We start from the raw sequence: 20650 nt of genomic DNA, 5'->3' as shown, positions 1-20650 counted from the left end.
ATGGGGGGGTTCTTCTAAATCTGTTACGCGATGCTTGTGAAAATGGAAACTAATAGCACTAGTTGGAGCCCCAGTCATAGTTACGGCAGGCTCGGTGAGCTGTAGGTCCCCCAGGTGTCTAGCCAGCATGCCTCAGTCACAAGCTCCACTGTGCTCCAGTTGGGTGAATATCCGCTGTTATGCTGAACTGGACAGTATATTTGCAGTTGCTGCTAAGGAATTGGTTGGAAACTAGAAGTCCTCACGTGAAACTTCTGTCCATAACAATGAACTGAGCATAAGTCTCTAGAGGCAAAAAGATCTTGTACTAACCTGAGTCATCCTGTTTACTAATCGGTTTAATTTGATACTGATGTTGATTGTGCTTGTATTGGTCAATGACTTGTCTAGGTTGCATGCAGGATGAGGTAGACGTAGGTGTACTTACCAGATCACAAAGAAGGAACCCTAGGTTCCTATAGTTCTTTCTCAGCCTTCTGGAAGGATGACCATTTCTCCATAAGTGTATCCAGAAATGTGATGCTTCTGCAAATGGATATATTCTGGCCTTTGCAGGCAGACAAGCGACTGGTTCTTCCTAGTGCTAGACCCAAATGTTCAAAATCATGGCTTTTTTTTTTTTTTTAGGCTTGACTCATAAGGTTCTTTCCTTTTTGATTTTTAGGGTGCCCTTGGCACATATATTCAAGGTTTCCTCTGCAATTGTGAGGATGAGAACCCTCAATTTTTCTTTAAATGAAAGCTGAGTTGGCACACTGTGACTTATTCTAACTGTAAGTTTGTAGGGATATGATCAATTCAGACATGCCCTATTTTGTGTAAGAACCAGAGAAATAAAATTGCTTCCATAACTGAACAATGAAACAGCAGTTTAGAAATCCCTGTGTCATCACTGCAACTGAGGGTGAATCTACTTGTATGGATTTTAATTTTCAAAGACGAGAAGAAAAGTAAAGAGTATACATGGGGATAAACCAGATGCATTTTAAAATTTTCTCTTCTAATCTAACCTTACAATTGAGAAGGACACTTGAGTACTATATGAGTAAGAGTAGACCCCTGAGGACTTATCTACACTGGGAAACATGAGCGGGGGTTTAGCAAAGGGTGTATGTACTAACTTTGACCCAATTAGGACCGTTTCACTAGAAGGGTAGCATTGCGATTCCCTTTGCTGTAATGGAGCAGGTGGAAGTAAGCACTGGGGAAGCCTAGCAAACATTTTGTCCTGTTTGAGGGCAGGAAAGGATGTGTAATGTGCACTTGCAGGGAAAAGGTGGAGGATAGGTGGGGAGGAATAGCTAGTTTTCTAGCGTAGGTGAGCGTAAATGGTTAAACTCTAATCTCTTAATAAACTAAATTACAACAGCTTTAAAAATCAGCTCCCTGGGGCTCCCTTTCAGCGAGGAACACCTGTCAGGGGCCTCAGACAGACAAAAGGACAGCGAGTGAGCTGGTGGCACTATCTATAGCTAAGATTGCCCGACACTGAAGATCAGTTACAGCTTTGCCCAGCTTTTCCGTTCAACATGGAATTTTCTATGCTAGGTGGCTGCCTCAGGGCAAATTTTCTTTGGAAAGCTTCAGCAAAAATGATTCAGCCGTTTCTGAGAATGAGATGGGGGGAAATATACTGTTTTGCCCACTTTTTTTTAAACAGCCATTTACCTAAGAAACTCTGGTGCCTCTATGTTTTGTAGGAGGGTCTTGAAATTTGGCAGAAGGGGTGCCATGGTATGTGTGCCTTGTGCTGTTCCTGAGGAAAAACTACCCAAACTTGACCAAATTATCAGCACTGGTGGAGGGGGATCTGCTTTGCACGCAGAGACTTGTTATAAGTGTGTAAAGCTCTTTGTTTTTTGTTTTTACCAAAATATTCCTGGATTTTACAAAAGCTACTCTGTACTGATTTTTTAATATGAGAATTTCAGACCACTCAAGTATAAAAATAGTGATAGTTAGGAAAATCAGATAATTACATTCATTAATAAATGAGTCTGTCTTTTAAAGCAAGGGAATATAGTGGAAGATACACACACGCAAGCAAGCAAGCATGCATCTGTGTAGGTACTGATAATGTACAGTTCATGAAATAAACCACTGCCTTAAACTGCTTTTACTTCAGTACTCTTCCTTTTCTCTGTTGCTTTTTCTATCTTCTTATCCCCTGATATTTACCTAGAACACTGTGATGTTATTTTTGTGCACAGATTTTCACCTGTTTTTTGGTAACAAACACCAATAAGTTCCCAGGAAATGTTAAAATAAAAAAAACAGAATCTTAGGGATCAGATGAGGAGCTCATTGGAGAGGTCTGGGACTGGCTGGGCAAGAATATTGGAAGTGAATGAGGAGTCGGGGGCCAGGACAGGAGCTTGGGACTGGCTAGGCAAAGATATTGAGGTCTCTAGTAGATGGGAGGGGACTGAAATTGGATAAAGGCAGGGGGAAGATTGAACCAGGGAGACTAGGAAGAGAAGACTTGGGGAAAGATAGGGTGGAGGGGATGGGCGGAGGTCCTATTGGAAAACCCAGGAAGTGGGCGGGCACAAGTCCACCCACTGCTAAAGCCCTCTCCCCCAGCCTAATGGGACCAGGAACCAACTGATTATGGGGAACAACTAATGAAAAACAGGGATCAGAGTGAAGGTCAGAGGTTCAAAATAAGGATACCGGATGGGGACACTGAGCAGAGAATGCCAGCTGTGGGGACCAGGGCCAGAAGAGTCTGTAAACACTAGACCACATACTCTTCCAGAACCTTGAGCCTGAATATTTCTCTGCTGTCAGCAAATATCTGTGGAAACTCCATGGCAAAGTGTCTCATCCCCCTCCAGTGCTGGTCTACCAAGAGGATGACAACCTATACCTGCTGTCAGTTACTCTGTTAGCTCAAGTAGCAAACGTCTGTGTGGTGGATCTAAAGGTTCCAACCCTGCTGATCACCCTTCCATGTGATGGAATTTGGTTGTTTTAAACCGCAGAAATTACATTTAAGATAAAAGAGAAAACAGGTTAAGGTTTCGCTGTCAACCACTTGACAGGAAACACCAGGATTACGCTGGTTTATGATCACACTGCTTTTTCCACAAGACCCTGCTTCACTTAGTGCACAGGCTGGGCCTGCTCTGGGTCTGAATCAGTGTAGTGAAGGTAGGACCCTGCCTCATTAGTTGCAGAAATTTGAAGGTGTGTAGCGAATGAGGAAGAGAAAGGATAGTCTCATGGTTGAGGCAACTGAATGCTGCCTGGGATACCTGGACTTTAATCCTGCCTCTGCCATAGAATGCTTGTGCGTGATGCTGGGTAAATCACTTAACCAAATTGTCACAGGTGGTCACTAACTGGGAGTTCCTCAATTTCATGGTGCCCAGCCTGCTAGCTTGGGCCAGATTTGGTGACGTGCTAAGCACTTTCAGCTGCAAAGAAGCAAGTCACCTGCCTTTTGGCGGAGGACGGCACCCCTCTCATAGATCCGGAGGAGATGCGTGGAAGGGACAGAGCCTTCTACGCTGGCCTCTTCTCCCTGGATCCAATGGACGCCAATGCTTGCAGAGTGCTCTGGAATGAACTCCCAACGGTCAACGCGGGCAACCAGGACCAGCTGGAGCTGCCTCTCACTCTGGCTGAGTTCTCAGAAGCCCTCCATCTCATAGAATCATAGAATATCAGGGTTGGAAGGGACCTCAGGAGGTCATCTAGTCCAATCCCCTGCTCAAAGCAGGACCGATCCCCAATTAAATCATCCCAGCCAGGGCTTTGTCAAGCCTGATCGTAAAAACTTCTAAGGAAGGAGATTCCACCACCTCCCTAGGTAACGCATTCCAGTGCTTCACCACCCTCCTAGTGAAAAAGTTTTTCCTAATATCCAACCTAAATCTCCCCCACTGCAACTTGAGACCATTACTCCTTGTTCTGTCATCTGCTACCACTGAGAACAGTCTAAAGCCATCCTCTTTAGAACCCCCTTTCAGGTAGTTGAAAACAACTATCAAATCCCCCCTCGTTCTCCTCTTCCATAGACTAAACATCCGCAGTTCCCTCAGCCTCTCTTCATAACTCATGTGTTCCAGTCCCCTAATCATTTTTGTTGCCCTCCTCTGGACGTTTTCCAATTTTCCACATCCTTCTTGTAGTGTGGGGCCCAAAACTGGACACAGTACTCCAGATGAGGCCTCAACACAATGTCGAATAGAGGAGAACGATCACGTCCCTCGATCTGCTGGCAATGCCCCTACTTATACATCCCAAAATGCCATTGGCCTTCTTGGCAACAAGGGCACACTGTTGATGCATATCCAGCTTCTCGTCCACTGTAACCCCTAGGTCCTTTTCTGCAGAACTGCTGCCGAGCCATTCGGTCCCTAATCTGTAGCGGTGCACTGGATTCTTCCTTGCTAAGTGCAGGACTCTGCACTTGTCCTTGTTGAACCTCATCAGATTTCTTTTGGCCCAATCCTCCAATTTGTCTATGTCCCTCTGTATCCTATCCCTACCCTCCAGCGTATCTACCTCTCCTCCCTCCCAGTTTAGTGTCATCTGCAAACTTGCTGAGGGTGCAATCCACACCATCCTCCAGATCATTTATGAAGGTATTGAACAAAACCGGCCCCAGGACCGACCCTTGGGGCACTCCACTTGATACCGGCTGCCAACTAGACATGGAGCCATTGATCACTACCTGTTGAGCCCGACAATCTAGCCAGCTTTCTGTCCACCTTATAGTCCATTAATCCAGCCCATACTTCTTTAACTTGCTGGCAAGAATACTACTAATGCCTACTAATAAATCTCTAGGCATGGACGGGCTGACTGTGGAGTTCTACTGCATGTTCGGGGACATCCTCAGCCCGGATCTTGTCACTGTCTGGGCTGAGTCCTTGGGGAGCAGGGGCCTCCCTTTGTCATGTAGGCGGACGCTGTGCTTGCCTTGCTTCCGAAGAAGGGGGACCTCCGTGACCTTCATAGAATCATAGAATATCAGGGTTGGAAGGGACCTCATGAGGTCATCTAGTCCAACCCCCTGCTCAAAGCAGGACCAATCCCCAATTAAATCATCCCAGCCAGGGCTTTGTCAAGCCTGTCCTTAAAAATTTCTAAGGAAGGAGATTCTACCACCTCCCTAGGTAACGCATTCCAGTGTTTCACCACTCTCTTAGTGAAAAAGTTTTTCCTAATATCCAACCTAAACCTCCCCCACTGCAACTTGAGACCATTACTCCTTGTTCTGTCATCTGCTACCACTGAGAACAGTCTAAAGCCATCCTCTTTAGAACCCCCTTTCAGGTAGTTGAAAACAACTATCAAATCCCCCCTCGTTCTCCTCTTCCATAGACTAAACATCCGCAGTTCCCTCAGCCTCTCTTCATAACTCATGTGTTCCAGTCCCCTAATCATTTTTGTTGCCCTCCTCTGGACGTTTTCCAATTTTCCACATCCTTCTTGTAGTGTGGGGCCCAAAACTGGACACAGTACTCCAGATGAGGCCTCAACACAATGTCGAATAGAGGAGAATGATCACATCCCTCGATCTGCTGGCAATGCCCCTACTTATACATCCCAAAATGCCATTGGCCTTCTTGGCAACAAGGGCACACTGTTGATGCATATCCAGCTTCTCGTCCACTGTAACCCCTAGGTCCTTTTCTGCAGAACTGCTGCCGAGCCATTCGGTCCCTAATCTGTAGCGGTGCACTGGATTCTTCCTTGCTAAGTGCAGGACTCTGCACTTGTCCTTGTTGAACCTCATCAGATTTCTTTTGGCCCAATCCTCCAATTTGTCTATGTCCCTCTGTATCCTATCCCTACCCTCCAGCGTATCTACCTCTCCTCCCTCCCAGTTTAGTGTCATCTGCAAACTTGCTGAGGGTGCAATCCACACCATCCTCCAGATCATTTATGAAGATATTGAACAAAACCGGCCCCAGGACCAACCCCTGGGGCACTCCACTTGACACCGGCTGCCAACTAGACATGGAGCCATTGATCACTACCCGTTGAGCCCGACAATCTAGCCAGCTTTCTACCCACCTTATAGTGCATTCATCCAGCCCATACTTCTTTAACTTGCTGACAAGAATACTGTGGGAGACAGTGTCAAAAGCTTTGCTAAAGTCAAGGAACAATACATCCACTGCTTTTCCTTCATCCACAGAACCTGTAAACTCATCATAAAAGGCGATTAGATTAGTCAGGCATGACCTTCCCTTGGTGAATCCATGCTGACTGTTCCTGATCACTTTCCTCTCATGTAAGTGCTTCAGGATTGATTCTTTGAGGACCTGCTCTATGATTTTTCCGGGGACTGAGGTGAGGCTGACTGGCCTGTAGTTCCCAGGATCCTCCTTCTTCCCTTTTTTAAAGATTGGCACTACATTAGCATTTTTCCAGTCGTCCAGGACTTCCCCCGTTCGCCACGAGTTTTCAGAGATAATGGCCAGTGGCTCTGCAATCACAGCCACCAATTCCTTTAGCACTCTCGGATACAACTCGTCCGGCCCCATGGACTTGTGCATGTCCAGCTTTTCTAAATAGTCCCTAACCACCTCTTTCTCCACAGAGGGCTGGCCATCTACTCTCCATGCTGTGATGCCCAGCGCAGCAGTCTGGGAGCTGACCTTGTTCGTGAAGACAGAGGCAAAAAAAGCATTGAGTACATTAGCTTTTTCCACATCCTCTGTCACTAGGTTGCCTCCATCATTCATTAAGGGGCCCACACTTTCCTTGGCTTTCTTCTTGTTGCCAACATACCTGAAGAAACCATTCTTGTTACTCTTGACATCTCTCGCTAGCTGCAGCTCCAGGTGCGATTTGGCCCTCCTGATTTCATTCCTACATGCCCAAGCAATATTTTTATACTCTTCCCTTGTTATATGTCCAACCTTCCACTTCTTGTAAGCTTTTTTTTTATGTTTAAGATCCGCTAGGATTTCACCGTTAAGCCAAGCTGGTCGCCTGCCATATTTACTATTCTTTCAACACATCGGGCCTCCCCCTCCTTGTACCTTGAGCTGGCTGCATGCTATGCAGCCGGTTCGTTTCCGAACCGCGTCAAGAGACCATCTATGTGTGCCCATGCTGCACATGCCTCATTACCCCACCCTTGGGTTCTGCCCAGATACCAAGGGGCAGGACCTTTTACCAGCAGTGGAGGGTGGGGAACCCCAGTGGGCCAGTTTAAATTCCAGTTTAGTCCCGCGGCTTGCCGGGAATATCAGCTGGTGGCTCCTTCATGGAGCCGTGAGCACGGGCATGTACTTGGTGCGGTTCACCTCTGTCCCGAAAACCTGTCCCTTCCGTGGCGTGAGGGAGACCCTTGCACATGCCGTCCCTCAGTGTGCCAGCCCCCAGTCCCTCATCCAGCTCCTCCAGAGCCTTTTATTCAGGGTCTGCCTGCGTTTTTCCCTGCGCCTGTTTATCTACGCACACCCGAGCCTAGGCCCCACGAAGTCGCAGGACCACCTCGTCAACCTCCTCCTAGCCATGGCCAAGGTGGCCATTCGCAACACCAGGGAGAGGAGGTTGGCTGGGGGGGGCTTTGCGACCGTGGGGCCTGTTTTCGTTCGTTTATCCGTTCACGTATCCTCTGGGCAGCGTCTGGCGGCCCTCTCGACGCCTTCACAGAGCAGCGGGCGCTGTCCAGGGGTCTCTGCTGGGCATCCCCTTCTGGGTCCCTCACCTTGGCCCTTTGACCCTCACGCCCGTTCCCGTTATTGCCTTGGGGGTGTCCCGCCCAGGGATTCCAGTTTACCAGCTAGACTTTCCGATCATTAGTTTAATCACCAGCCCTTTCTGACCGTACTCACCCTGCCTCTGCTTGTAAAGAAAATGCTGACCCCTGCCCAGGGCCACTAACACCCCCCGCCGAGCTCCGCCTGGGAACACCCCGCCCCCGCCGAGCTCCGCCTGGGAACACCCCCCCACACCCCCACCCCCACCGCCGGGTTCCGCCTGGGAACACCCCCCCCACCCCCATCCCCACCCCCCCTCCCGCCGAGCTCCGCCTGGAAACACCCCCCCCCACCCCCATCCCCACCCCCCCCCGCCGCCGAGCTCCGCCTGGGAACACCCCCCCCACCCCCATCCCCACCCCCCCCCCGCCGCCGAGCTCCGCCTGGGAACACCCCCCCCACCCCCACCCCCCGCCGAGCTCCGCCTGGGAACACCCCCCCCACCCCCATCCCCACCCCCCCTCCCGCCGAGCTCCGCCTGGAAACACCCCCCCCCCATCCCCATCCCCATCCCCACCCCCCCCCCGCCGCCGAGCTCCGCCTGGAAACACCCCCATCCCCACCCCCCCCGCCGCCGCCGAGCTCCGCCTGCGAACACCCCCCCCCACCCCCATCCCCATCCCCCCCCCCCCACCCCCATCCCCATCCCCCCCCCCCCCGCCGCCGAGCTCCGCCTGGGAACAGCCCCCCCCCCAGCACCGCCTGGGAACACACCTCCGCCCCGCCAGGGGGAACTAGAGGCCCGGGCCACCCGTGACGGCGGCCACTCCCATTGGCCAAGGGCCTTCCCCTCGCGCAGCGATCCCCCTTCCCATTGGTGAGCAATGGGCACGTGCCCAGAGGCGCTGCGCGGCGACTGGCTGAGGGAAGGGAGGGCGCTGATTGGTGGCGAGGCGCCCAATAGCCGTGAGAAGCGGCGTATGAACGCGGGGCGGGCGGAGGCCCCCAGCTCCCCGGGGCGCCGCTCGCAGCTGGGCGCGTCGCGCGTGTCCGCGGCATGACGGAGCCGCCCCCCCCGCCCGGGGCCGCGCACGCGTGGGGGAGCCCCGCGGAGGGGCCCCCGGGGGGCGGGGGCGGGCGCGGGGCGGCGGCCGGGGCGGGGGGGCCGCGGCGCCTGAGCCCGCTGTGGGAGGCGGCGGCGGCGGCGGAGCTCGCCGGGCTCGCGGGGGCGGCGGGCGGCGGGCAGCGGGCGGCGGCTTCCCCCGAGACCCCGCTCTTCCGCAGCTTCTTCGCGGCCGAGTGCCTGGCCATCGCGCGGCAGCTGGCGCGGCCGGGCCCCGAGCTCTCCGGCATCGCGGCCGAGCCCCTGCCCCTGGAGGCGCCCTGGTCCCCGCTGGGGGAGCGGCGGGCGGGCCGCGAGCCCGGGGCGGCCGGCGGCCGGAGCCCGGGGGCGGCCCTGCCCGCCGGGCCCGGGAAGGGCGCGGGGGATGCGGGGCGGAGGGGGCTGCCCGGTCTGCGGGCTCTGAGCGCCGAGCTCCGGGGGCCGGCTCGGGCCGGCGCTCCCCTCGGGCAGGCGACCTTCGAGATCTCCGCGGCGCGCCCGCCTGGGTCGGCCGTGAGCTTGGCTGCGGAAAGGGAGCTACTGGCCGAGCTGTCCAGCCTCAAGGACTCGGCGGTCGATGATCTGGAGCGGAGCCGGGCTGCTTATAGAACCCACGAGCTGGACCTCGCCTCCAACGAAAGCGCGGTCTCTGTCGGCTCCGGCTCCTTTGCGACCTCCACGCCGCTGATGGGACCGGCAAAGTTTCACTTTGTGACAGGTAGTCCCCTAGGAGATGACTTGGAAGAGAGGGACCCAAACCCCTCTAGGCGTTCGATGCCCAGAGCGCTAGCCTGCCCAGGTCAGGCTGGCTGGAAATCTGCAGCACCCAAGGTGACCCGGAGCCCCATGCCCAAGTGCGGGAACCTACCTGAAGAGTCCTGTGGCAAGGTCACTCTCAAACCACCTCAGAGGAGTACTGCATTGCCTGTGTCTTCTAGAAGCTGTACCAGTGCTGAAGGCCAAGCTGCTGTCAAATCACTGCCCCTGGCCTTTACCACCCCAAGAACAAGCAGGAGTCGGGCCCTCGCTTCCTTTGAATCTCGGAGAGCTTCTCGAGAGCTGCTGAGAGCAGGCCTGCCTCCAAGGAGCAGAGGCATCTCCTTGGAGGGGAAAGCAACAAGACTGTCTCTAGGTAACTCCCGACCCAGCATGCAGAAAGCAGCTGCCACTGGAAAAACAAGCCAGGGGTCCAACGTGGAGACCCAGCCTGCTGCCCAAGTAAGTGTGTGTGGGGGGGTGTGCTCCAGCTTCCTGCTGCCTAGTAATGCCAAGTGCCTCTTCCAACTGCCCCTTACTTCAGTATCCCATAGGAGCAGCGTGAGGGAGGGCCCAGGAGCCATTTCAGATTTTTGGGGGGTCAACTTCAAACATGATTCCAAGGGTTACTTAGGCACCTGGGAACTCTAGGGTGTTTTTTTTTGTGCAGGTAATTTAGAAATTAGCTGATAGGAGCACTGTATCTAATTCCTATGTTTGTTTATATACTAGACCCACTCAGCTCCAATACTAACTTGTTCTCACATCTTCTGTCAAGTCACTTAAGGGACACTGGTTAGGTTTAACATTTTAATGTATGTTCTTTGTTACTAACTCTTAAATACAACCATTGCAGAAAAATCTAGATGACTTTCTATCACTTTTTTGCAGTTCATCAAGCTTGGAATAGATCATTTAACTTTGGAAACATCCTACTGGAGCAAAGCCCCCTGAATTTCTACTGCACCTGCCTAGGGCTGTTGGGGTGTTACCTCACTACAAATAATAGACTAGAAACTGACCTTAAACAGGAGGGAAAGTGACACTTTCAAGTCACTTTCACAGTGTTGCTAATCCCAAATGGTCAAAAGTCATGAATCAGGCTCACCAAAAATCACGAGATTGGCTTTAAAATCATGAGATTATGTAAAAATAACAGATTTGGGGTTCTTTTTATTTGCTTTATGCTTTTTGAGCCTTTAGGGTGCACTTGGAGTCACAATTATCATGAGACTCATGACAAAATCATGAGCCTTGGTAACACAGCTTTTATTTCTGTTTAAAGGCTCGTTACTTTCCAGAAGGCTCTGAAACACAGCACCACAGTGACTGAGTTGCAGTTCTCACAGGAGACTATTTAAATCCAAACACTAAGAAAATTCTATATTTTAAAGTTGAGGAAAAAAATTGAGACTTCTGAGGTCTATCAGGGCCACTGCAGGCAGGAAAGGGAAATAAACAGGCACAGGAGCTCTGGGCAGCTCTTCCTCTTGAAAGAACATTGGAGGGTCAAATCTTCTAGTCCGTAATCCAGTAAAACTTCTGTTTCCATCAGTGCCTCCATTCATAGATATAAACGTCACAGTGACCATGTGATAATATGTGCGATCAATAACTATACACTTCACACTTAAATATCTGAGCCATCTTATCCAGATTTCAGAGTAGCAGCCGTGTTAGTCTGTATTCGCAAAAAGAAAAGGAGTACTTATGGCACCTTAGAGACTAATAAATTTATTTGAGCATAAGCTTTCGTGAGCTACAGCTCACTTCATCGGATGCATCTGATGAAGAGAGCTGTAGCTCACGAAAGCTTATGCTCAAATAAATTTGTTAATCTTATCCAGAGTTACACAGCTTAGATGCTCAGGGACTGGATTTTCTGGCATATTTTGAACAGTGCTGAGCACACAGATGGTGTCCAGTGAATAATACAAATCATGACAATAATGGTCAACTTTATGAACTCTGTGGATGCAGTTTCTGTTCTTTGTTGTGGAATTGGCCTGGATACAGCTGAAACCCTAAGAATTTGACGATACTTTCTCATTCCTTCCTTTTCTGAAACTCAGAACAAAAAATGACAAAACAAAATGGTTTTCAGTTAAAATGTAAAATTGCACAGCAGCCATTGCTCTACAAGCCAGCATGGGACAGAACCTGCCCCCCCCCTCCCTTGGGAGTTAAATGAGCTCCTCTCATCTGACTCTTTCTCCAGCCTTCCTAACATCTGTGCTGATTTTCATGCTGTCAACCATGACCTCCATCCCAACCTCCTGAGACCATTTGCTGGAGTCTCAGAGAACTGGCCACCTTGGTTTTGCTCCCATCTATCAGAGTCCTCTTCTCTCCTCTTCCCCTCCCACCCCCAAAAGCATACAGAAGAGAAAGTAGCTGGTCTACTGGATAGGGAGCTAGCTCTGAAAAACTTGGGTTCTACTTACCCCATGGACTTCCTGTCTGACCCCAGGCCAGTGCTTTAAGGACAGAATTTCTAAGACTTTTAGGCACCCAAAGATGCTGCTAGGCATCTAGTGGGGTTACAAAGAACCAGAACTTCTAAGTGCATTTGAAAAATCTTGCTAGGTGCCTAAATACCTTTGAAAATCTGGCCTTTAGTTTGTGTGTGCCTTAGTGCCCCACCTGTACAATGGGGATAACAGCACTGCTCGACTTCACTGAGGGGCTGGGAGGAGAAATAGGTTAGACCTTGTGAGGCGCAGTCTTAAGGGCTTGTCTACACTTACATTTTATAGCACTCTAACTTGCTGGCTATGGGTGTGAAAAATCACCCCCCTGAGTGCAGCAAGTCTGAGCGCTTTAAAGCGCTAGTGTAGAGCGCTGGGAGCTTGGAGCCAATCACCTCGAGGTGGATCACCAGGAGAGGGTTCCCGTGGCAGAGCTTTGAAGTTTCCAGTGTAGACATTCCCTTAGATACTATGCTGATGAGGCCACATAAGTACCGCAGGAAGAGTGGGCACTCCTCTATACACTGCTAGCCCTGCCCTGGGTCTGACCCCTTCTTTTCACCTGCACCCCCAAACCTCCCCCTTTTCTGAATGTCACCTGGGCTCAGTGCTTTGCTGTATTTTTTCTGAATTCTCCCCCCACCCCTTGTTCTCTCTAAAACAACCTCTCCCCCTCCGTGGAGGGATTCCTCTTTTACATCTAAACATCCATACCCTTCATTTAATCACCAGCCCTTTCTGATCTTAATCACCCTGTCTCTGTTTGTAAACACAATAGTGACTCGCTGCCCCAGGGGCACCTCTCCTCTGCAGAACTCACATTTCACACCAAGGCTGTGTTTACACTGTCACTTTCAGCCCTAAAACTCATTCAGGGACAAAAGTTTTAGCGCTGAAAAGCGTCAGTATAGACCACGCTTTGTCCCAGTGATAAAGCGACCGCCCCTCGTTCGGGGTAGCTGTCGTTTATTGCCAGGAGAGCTCAGCTCGTGTCCTGTCCGTCTCTCCTCTTCTTCTTCTCCCCCCCCCCCCCATAAAGCGTGATTACGCTGCCCCCGTCACAGCGCAGCTGCAGCAGCATGGCTGTGCTGTAACATGGTCAGTGTAAACTACAGCACAGGATTCGGGTATGTCAAGAGCTCAGTCTGGGAGCTTGCAGATCCCCTGTATGAAACCCAGAGCGGGGGCTCCTGCCCCCCCAATTGACACCCTTGGGAGGAACATGCCCATGTTTCTGGGAGAATAACTGAACTGAGGATGAAGTGAGCTGTAGCTCATGAAAGCTCATGCTCAAATAAATTGGTTAGTCTCTAAGGTGCCACAAGTACTCCTTTTCTTTTTGAACTGAGGAAAGAGAGTTAAGTCAGGAGCTGGGGAGAAGACACTGAGTCAGGGAGGCTGTGCCTCTCTTGCTCCACCCACAGGTGGATCCACTGGGGGTAGGGAGAATGCGGGTTGCCCAACCAGTCCATGGAGGAGCTGGATGTCTACCATTGTGCTTCAGAGCATGTCTGCCTGGGGTGGGGAAGGAGCTACTCCATAATTCCTCACGAGGGGGGCTCACACTTTCTGAAGCACGTGGTACGGGATACTGTCAGATGGGATGCTAGATCTTGGTCTGTCTACACAGCAAAAGTTGTGCATGGCCAGCCTACCTGAGCTGGATTGAATCTAGGTAGCATGGGCAATGACAGGGTGACCTGGTTACCCAAGGGATGGGTGGCTGACCTTCTACTGTTGTGGGGGACACTTGAAGGCAAAGCAGCCCTGCCCTGGTGGCTCGGGGAGGATGAATGTGAAGTTAGAGGTGGGGGACTTTGGCTTATGTTGACCCTTAGAACACCCTGGTTTGGATCTGTGAACTGGAGTACCTTGTGGTGGAGCTAGGAGTTGGTGAGACAGTTGGTTTGAGGAAAGCCGGTACACGTGGGTGGATACTAAGACTGGGGCTATGGACCTCTCAAAAGCTGGCCTAGGCTTAAACCCAAGATATGTGGGGGGTGACTCCACTGTGGAAGCTCCCCATGCAGGGGGAGCCTTGGCAGTCGCACAAGGAGTAGCAGGGGGAGCAGAGGGCTTGGGACTGGCCATCCGCAGGTTCCTGGTGCTTCTCTGGAGACCTGGTTTATTGCTGTTATGATGCTATGAAATGCCATTTCAGAAGGGCTGCTCCTTTTCCAGCGGGGGGTGGGAGTGAGCCATGGACTCCAGGCCAGAGGGTGTTCAGGAGGCAGAAGAGTCCACCAGAGCAACCCCTGGGCTGGCTGCCTTTCCGGAGGTGGGATTGGACAGGCTCGGGGTCTGAGCCTGCATATGAATGGTAGCAGGGGAGGGGGAAGGAGAGGCCTGCCCTGCCTTCCTGCTTGCCACCAGGGTCTAATCCAAGGCTCATCTGTCTGGCTCTAGCTCCCTGCCAGCGGCACTGTGAAGCGGAGTGCTACAAAGCTACCTTGCAGTGACAAGTGCCCCTCATCCCTCCGGCCTCCTGCCAAACTCCCAGGACTCAGTAGTGGCAGCAGACCCTTGCTCATGGGATCCCGGGTTTCTCTGGTTCCAGGGATCCTCTGCATGAGCAAAGAGGCTGGAGCTCCTGGAACCAAACTCCCAACTCACCAAGGTGAGCAGACTCAATGAAAGGAGGCCAGTAGTGTTGGGGAGAGGCTGGGAAGGAGGCTCTGACCTGATGGCGAGGCCAGCTGCTGTCTGTGGCAGTGCCCTGGCTGGACTTTTCAGCTTCCCTGGCTGCCCTCTGGGGCTGTGAAATCCTTGTTCTCCTTTTCTTCTCATCTCCAGGTACCAGGATAAGACTAATGAAGCCCAGACCCAGCAGCGTGGAGCACACCAATGGGACCCTGCAGCCAGCATGCTCTCTTCCCACTGGGTATCCAGGAGCCAGATCCAGCCCCCAGGACAAAGAGACTGAAAGTAACTGCCTGTAATCCTGCTGGGTGCAGAGCAGGGAGCAGCGTTGTGGGGGAGATGGGGGAGCGCCCTCAATGCTCATCGGGAGAGCCGCATGGGCTGGGAACGGAAGGTGCCTGCTCACTTGTCTTGGGATTCCTGTGCTGGATCCTAGCTCCAGCTCTGTGGTGGTCTGTGAGCTGCCGTGGTCTTCCCGGCCTTGCTTTCTCTGCGCCTTGAGCTCACTGTGTAGTGAGAGTGCTGCGTTCTGGGCGGGGAGGCCGTGGGGTTCCTGAGGTGGGGTCGGAGGCTAGGGGGCAGAGGGTGAGGAGCATGGCTAAGCACTGAGGCTGCATACGCGCATGCTCCAGTCCCTGGCGTCGCTACTCTGGGGCCAGCCCCTCCGCAGCTGGGCTAGATCTCCTCCAGGCTAACACTCCTCACCTCCTCAGCAGGTGTCGCCAAACTTGGCTGCAACAAGCTGCCTGTTCGAAGGGCTGCCACTGCTGCGATTCCTGCCAGGGCTCCACACTCCCGGCTGAGACCAACAGGGAGGTCAACAGCCTCCCCCAAAAGGCTCCCTTCCCCCAAGCGAGCTCGCCTAGGTAAAGGTAGGTCTGGGCAGGGAAGGGACTCTCAGTCCTGGTGCCTCCCTGCTGCAGGCAGGGCTGGTAGACAGAGGGGGTCAGGGCAGCACCGAGAGCCGCAGGGGTAGGTCAGATTATCCATCTCCTCCCCTGTCTCCAGAGAATCGGGCTGATTCCCGGGGCGGGGGGTGGATGCTGGCTCCGCAAAGGGCTGCCCAGAGTGAAGCAGAAGTGCTCCTTTGAGCCTCCTTCCCCAGGGCCCTGCTGGGCTCTCCCAGCCTGGAGCTCCAGTCGAAGGCTTCATCATGGAGTGTCCTGGTTAGGACAGATCCCACTGTCTTGACGCTACCTGGGCAGAGGCTGACACCCTTCACCTTCGCTTTCTAGACACTAACTCAGCAGCAGCTGCACAAGCCCTGGAGCCCAGTGGAGGAGAAGGGCTCTCTGTAGACACTGAGGACAAACCTGTGGGGCAAAACTTACCCAGTGCAGGTGAGTGAGCAGTTCAGTGGTTTTGGGATGCTGTGAGACGTGGTTAGCAGTCCGGGGGCTGGGTTCTTGGCAAAGGGAGCAGGAACTCCTGTCTGAGTGGTTCCTTCACCAGGTCTGCTTCTGGCGCTAAGGCACACCTTATCCTTCCACTGGAATTAGGGAGCCTTTCAGGGATGGGGGGCCTGAAATGATTAGACAGTACACAAACCTGGCATCTATCATCCACCCCACCCCTTCAGCGCTGCTGCTCTGGGCCAGCCACTGGCTGCTTAAGGCTCCTACCCATGTTTGTGGCTCCTGAGATTCTCTGATTTGCTGGCCAGGGCTAAAGGGGAGCTGGCAAATGACAGTGTGTTTGGGGCCCATCTCCACATCCTCCGTGGGCTCCTGGCAGGAGAGTCCATGCTGAGCTCTGCTCCTGAAGGGGAGGAAAGACAGCAAATCTCTGCCAGTAAACAATGAGAAACTTAGTTCCCTGAAAAAAGAAAAGGAGGACTTGTGGCACCTTAGAGACTAACAAATTTATTTGAGGATAAGCTTTTGTGAGCTACAGCTCACTTCAGCTTTTTTCCACTGAATGCATCCGATGAAGTGAGCTGTAGCTCACGAAAGCTTATGCTCAAATAAATTGGTTAGTCTCTAAGGTGCCACAAGTCCTCCTTTTCTTTTTGCGGATACAGACTAACACGGCTGCTACTCTGAAACCTGTTAGTTCCCTGACTAAGCCAGCGGACTCTTCCACGCCTTTGGGGCCGGAGCCTGTATCGCCCTTTGTGCAGCTGAGATTGGCAGGGTTGGAACTGCCAGATCTTGTCTCCAGATTGCTCTGGGGCAGGAGGCAGGGCCTTCCCCAAAGGCTGCAGCTCTGGAGTGATCCCACCCTCCTATGCAATGCCCCATCCTCCAGGGGCCATGCTCTGGGTGGCAGGCCCTTTCCAACAGCCCTTCAGGATAATTCTCTGCTCTGCCAAAGAACTGCACTGATGCTTGGGGCATTGCTCTGCTGTTCCCATCCCTTGGTAGAATTGGACTAGCCTTGGTGAAGGCATTTGGGGCATCTGAACAGTAACCAGTATAAAGATTTTCAGAGTAACAGCCGTGTTAGTCTGTATTCGCAAAAAGAAAAGGAGGACTTGTGGCACCTTGGAGACTAACACATTTATTTGAGCATGAGCTTTCGTCCTCGGATGCCCATGGGCAATTTGAGGGGAAGTTTTAAGTGGTGCAGGTGCAACTTCTTTCCAGCGGAGGGCAGCAGCATCCCAAGAAAATGCCCCGTGCTGGAACAAAGACTTGTCCTGTGCGGTGAGTGGCAGTTGTTCACACTGCAGCACGGGTGGGCAGGGCGAGCCTGGGACCCGCCCCGATCCAGGTGCTTGGAGCAAGGCTTGTGCGGGTGGGGAGGGAGGACAGGAGAGCAGATGGGCGTGGTTAGTTCTGCACCATGTCTGAGTCTCTCTTTGCAGGTGGAATGGCCCAGCCTCAGGCAGGTGGGAATTCCCTAGCTCCTCTCAGTAGTTTCCTCCCTGACTCTGCCCTGGAGAGTGGAGGTGCAGCGCCCTCTATGCAGGTAACAACCAGCCGTCTTCTGGCGTTACTCAGCACAGCTCTCAGAAGGCGTCTGGGGTGTGGCGCAGCAGGGCCAGAGGAATGGTGGGATGAAGGAGGTGCTCTGTGGGACTGGGATGGGCCCTGGGATACCTGAGCCTTTAAAACACGGGCCCTTTAGGGCAGGGGCTCTTGTGACTTTCGGCCAGGCTGGGGCTGAATGCAGAGCAGCTCCCAAAGCTGCACCCAGGTACCAGTGAGGTGAGACTTGGAGAGGAAGGAAGAGCTTCAGAGCATTCTCCTCTCCTTGAACTCCCACCCTTAGTCGTCAGCAGCCTTGGAACCCCCAGATTCCTACCGCTGCTAGACGCCCAGATCCCACAATGGCAAAAACCACCCACATCTATGTGACTAGGCAGGACTCCATGTTCCGGCCAATGGACACAAACTGGCCACGGCGATGTGTGTGTCCTGGAGGCTCGACTGCTGCCACTCTGAAAATTGAGGGCTGAAGCCACTCACTAGCTGGTCCAAGGTGCACCAGGGGCCAGGCAGTTCTGATCTCCATGAACACATCGTCCCAGTGCTGCTCTCAGCAGTGGCTCCCTACTCCATAGAGCCCTGGAGCTGCACTCGTCCTGCTAACGAAAGCCCTGCCTGGGAGTCTCCCCAGTGGGAGATGCTGGTGGCCACAGGGGACAGAAATGTCATAGGAACTGGGCACAGGCCATGGAGCTCTGCTGCAAGGGGGAGGAGCCCTGACTCCGTGCAGGACCATTGCTTTGACTTGGCTCTGCCCAGACATGTTGCCCTGTTCACATGCCCCAGACAGACTACAAGCCAAGCAGATGGGAACAATGTTCTTCTAAACGCTTGGGAGGTGCCCGACGCTGTGGTGATGGGGCCATGTCCGCTCTCTGCCCTCTCCCCTCTCCCCTATGCAATGCCATGTCCACCTCTGGTGCTCAAAGCTCCCACTTCCCAAGGAATTACTTCCATTGGGCATGTGCCAGCTACAGACTGTCATGGTGCCATGGGCTGTTCTGGTCCCTTCCTGGGTGGGGCTGGACACCAGGGTCCCCCTATGAAACTCTGCTCCAGACCCCTGCAGCATCAAAGTGCACTAGGCAAGGGGCAGCAGAACGGCTTGTATCTCGCTGGCTTCCCTGGTTGGTGGTGAACAGCCTTTCTCTGTCAGCTTCCAGGTCAGCTGCTCTCCCAGGAGCTGCAGAGAGTAAGGAGTGAGCTGCAAAGAGTGAAGAATGAGCTTGGTACGTGGGGCGGAAACCCCTCCCCCTCCTAGACTGGGCCATGCTAACGTGTACATGGGAGCTGGAGTGCTGCTGCTGAAGCATGGCCCCTGTGTGGGGTGGGGGTGCCCCCCTCCAGTTCCTGGGAGCCCCGGGAACCATGCTGCAGTTGGGCACTGAGCCATTGTCTCTATCCCGTGCAGTGGAAACAACCACAAGAATCCTGCCCTCGGGCTCCCTTCCCCTCTGCCCACAAGCATCCCCATTGGGCGCTCTGCCAGGGGCTGGCTGGGCACATGCTGAACTCTCCCCTGTTCCTCAGCTGCAAGAGATGCCCAATGTGAAGCCTATCGAAGGACGATCTCCTCCCTGGAGGCTCAGCTGAGGGCAGGTAGGTGATCCCCTCCTCTGACAGTGGCCATGCCCCTGGAAATCCCTCTTGCCAACCTTCCCAAAGCCCCCTCCTTGCATGAGGAAAGGTGGCACTATGATCCCAGCACATGGGGAGAGTTAGTCCCGCAGCTTCACCCCTCGCCTAGCAGCTAGAGCACTGTGTGTGGGGTCACCCCACAAGCCCACTGTGGACCAGAGCCAGTGAGTGCACCCCCTGCCCTCGGGGCAGACAGACCATGCACTCCCTTACAGTGCCCAGGATGAGGTGCTGTCCTTAGCCCAATGCCTCCTGCCCCTGCAGAGAGTTGGCTCAGGAGCTGGGAGCATCTTGTCTTGTACCAGCCTCCCTGGGCTGGGGTCCTGTGCCTTTCCCTCACGGGTAGGCCAGGCTGTGCTGGAGTCTCCATACCCTTCCTGCTGTGCCCTTCCTGTAGGCAACGGGAGCGCCACTGTGCAGACTAGGCCAGGAGTTAAGGTTTTGTGCTACCGGGCAGCTGGCTTGCTTGTCTGGCACGGTGCCAGCAGTTCTCCATGCCCCCCGGCCCTGCTTGTGGCTACCTCAGACCCAGGCATGTGCTAAAGTGACTGGAGTGAGTAGCAGTGACTCACTCTGTCTCTCTTGTCTCATGATGCCCTTGTTTGTTCCCCCCTCCCCCAGGCTCCCTCTCAGAGGGCTGGGGAGAGAAACAGGCCTGTGCCTTGGAAGGCGAGTGACAGTGAAGCATGGAGGGTCTGTGTCTGCCTGTTACAAGAACCCGTCTAGCAGGCTCCTCGCAGGGGTGCGCTGCTCTGGAGAGCCTGAAGGAAAACCCTGCAGCCCAGTGCTGGGAGCGAGCGGTGACTGTTCTCACGGACACCTGTGGGGGGGATGGGGACTCTTAATTGTGGCTTTTGTTTTTTAAAAGTAAATAAAGTTCTCTTCCTTCCCCTTGGTGCTGCAGAGCCCTCCTGCTGCTCCCTGTGGCATGTTAACCCCCCTGGCCGGGGGGGCTGCAGCCTTGCAGGGCCTTGTGCTCCTGGCAGGACTGGCTGGAAAGAGCCCCCCAGGTTTGGTTGTAGCCAGTACCTAACACAGGAAGTACTGCTCTGGACGTGGCCCCATTGTAAACTGGGTCCTGTTGTCTTGTCCTGAGGCAGCCTGGGGTGTCTGTGGTACATGGGGTCCCATAGAGCACCTGCCCTGGGCACAGCTCCCTTGTCACAGCTTCCCTGCGAGGTCCTTACAGGTGTGGTGTGAGGTACTCTGCTGTGGGGCTGGTACCCACGGACCTTTGGGCTGCGGGTCCCTCTGTGGCCCTCACTCACGTCACAGCGTCTGTCAGCTGAGCAGGGAGTGAGGACAGACTGCCTCTAGCAGTGCTAGCTGCTTGGGCTTCAAGGAATTCTCCTCTGCACTCTTGAGGGTGCCTGTCTCTCCCAGCCCTGGGTCTGACCCATTCAGCTGGCACCCTGCGGGTGGGCAGGGGAGAGAGGCCATAGACCC

General features: G+C 53.5%; 1 protein-coding gene across 1 annotated transcript; it reads left to right on the top strand.

Annotated features, from left to right (window-relative positions):
- Positions 1-8554: 8554 nt before the first annotated feature.
- Positions 8555-20085, top strand: LOC140916834 (uncharacterized). The gene is made up of 10 exons (XM_073358720.1): positions 8555-8725; positions 8863-9990; positions 14403-14613; positions 14790-14921; positions 15353-15508; positions 15872-15976; positions 17443-17546; positions 18723-18795; positions 19097-19165; positions 19826-20085. Exons 1-10 carry the CDS (start codon positions 8555-8557, stop codon positions 19879-19881), a joined length of 2205 nt encoding a protein of 734 aa, XP_073214821.1. The 3' UTR covers positions 19882-20085.
- The last annotated feature ends 565 nt before the right edge of the window (positions 20086-20650 follow it).

This window comes from Lepidochelys kempii, chromosome 9, assembly GCF_965140265.1.
Source record: "Lepidochelys kempii isolate rLepKem1 chromosome 9, rLepKem1.hap2, whole genome shotgun sequence".
Lineage (NCBI taxonomy): Eukaryota > Metazoa > Chordata > Testudines > Cheloniidae > Lepidochelys > Lepidochelys kempii.
The sequence above is the reverse complement of the archived record's forward strand: the minus strand, read 5'-3'. Positions and strand labels throughout refer to the sequence as shown.

Bases quoted from the DNA above. Each gene is read 5' to 3' on its own strand.
- LOC140916834 (XM_073358720.1), top strand. From the start codon at position 8,555: ATGGGCACGTGCCCAGAGGCGCTGCGCGGCGACTGGCTGAGGGAAGGG. The intron at 14,614-14,789 runs GTGAGCAGACTC...TCTCATCTCCAG, and splicing joins CAAACTCCCAACTCACCAAG to GTACCAGGATAAGACTAATG. The intron at 17,547-18,722 runs GTAACAACCAGC...TTTCTCTGTCAG, and splicing joins GTGCAGCGCCCTCTATGCAG to CTTCCAGGTCAGCTGCTCTC.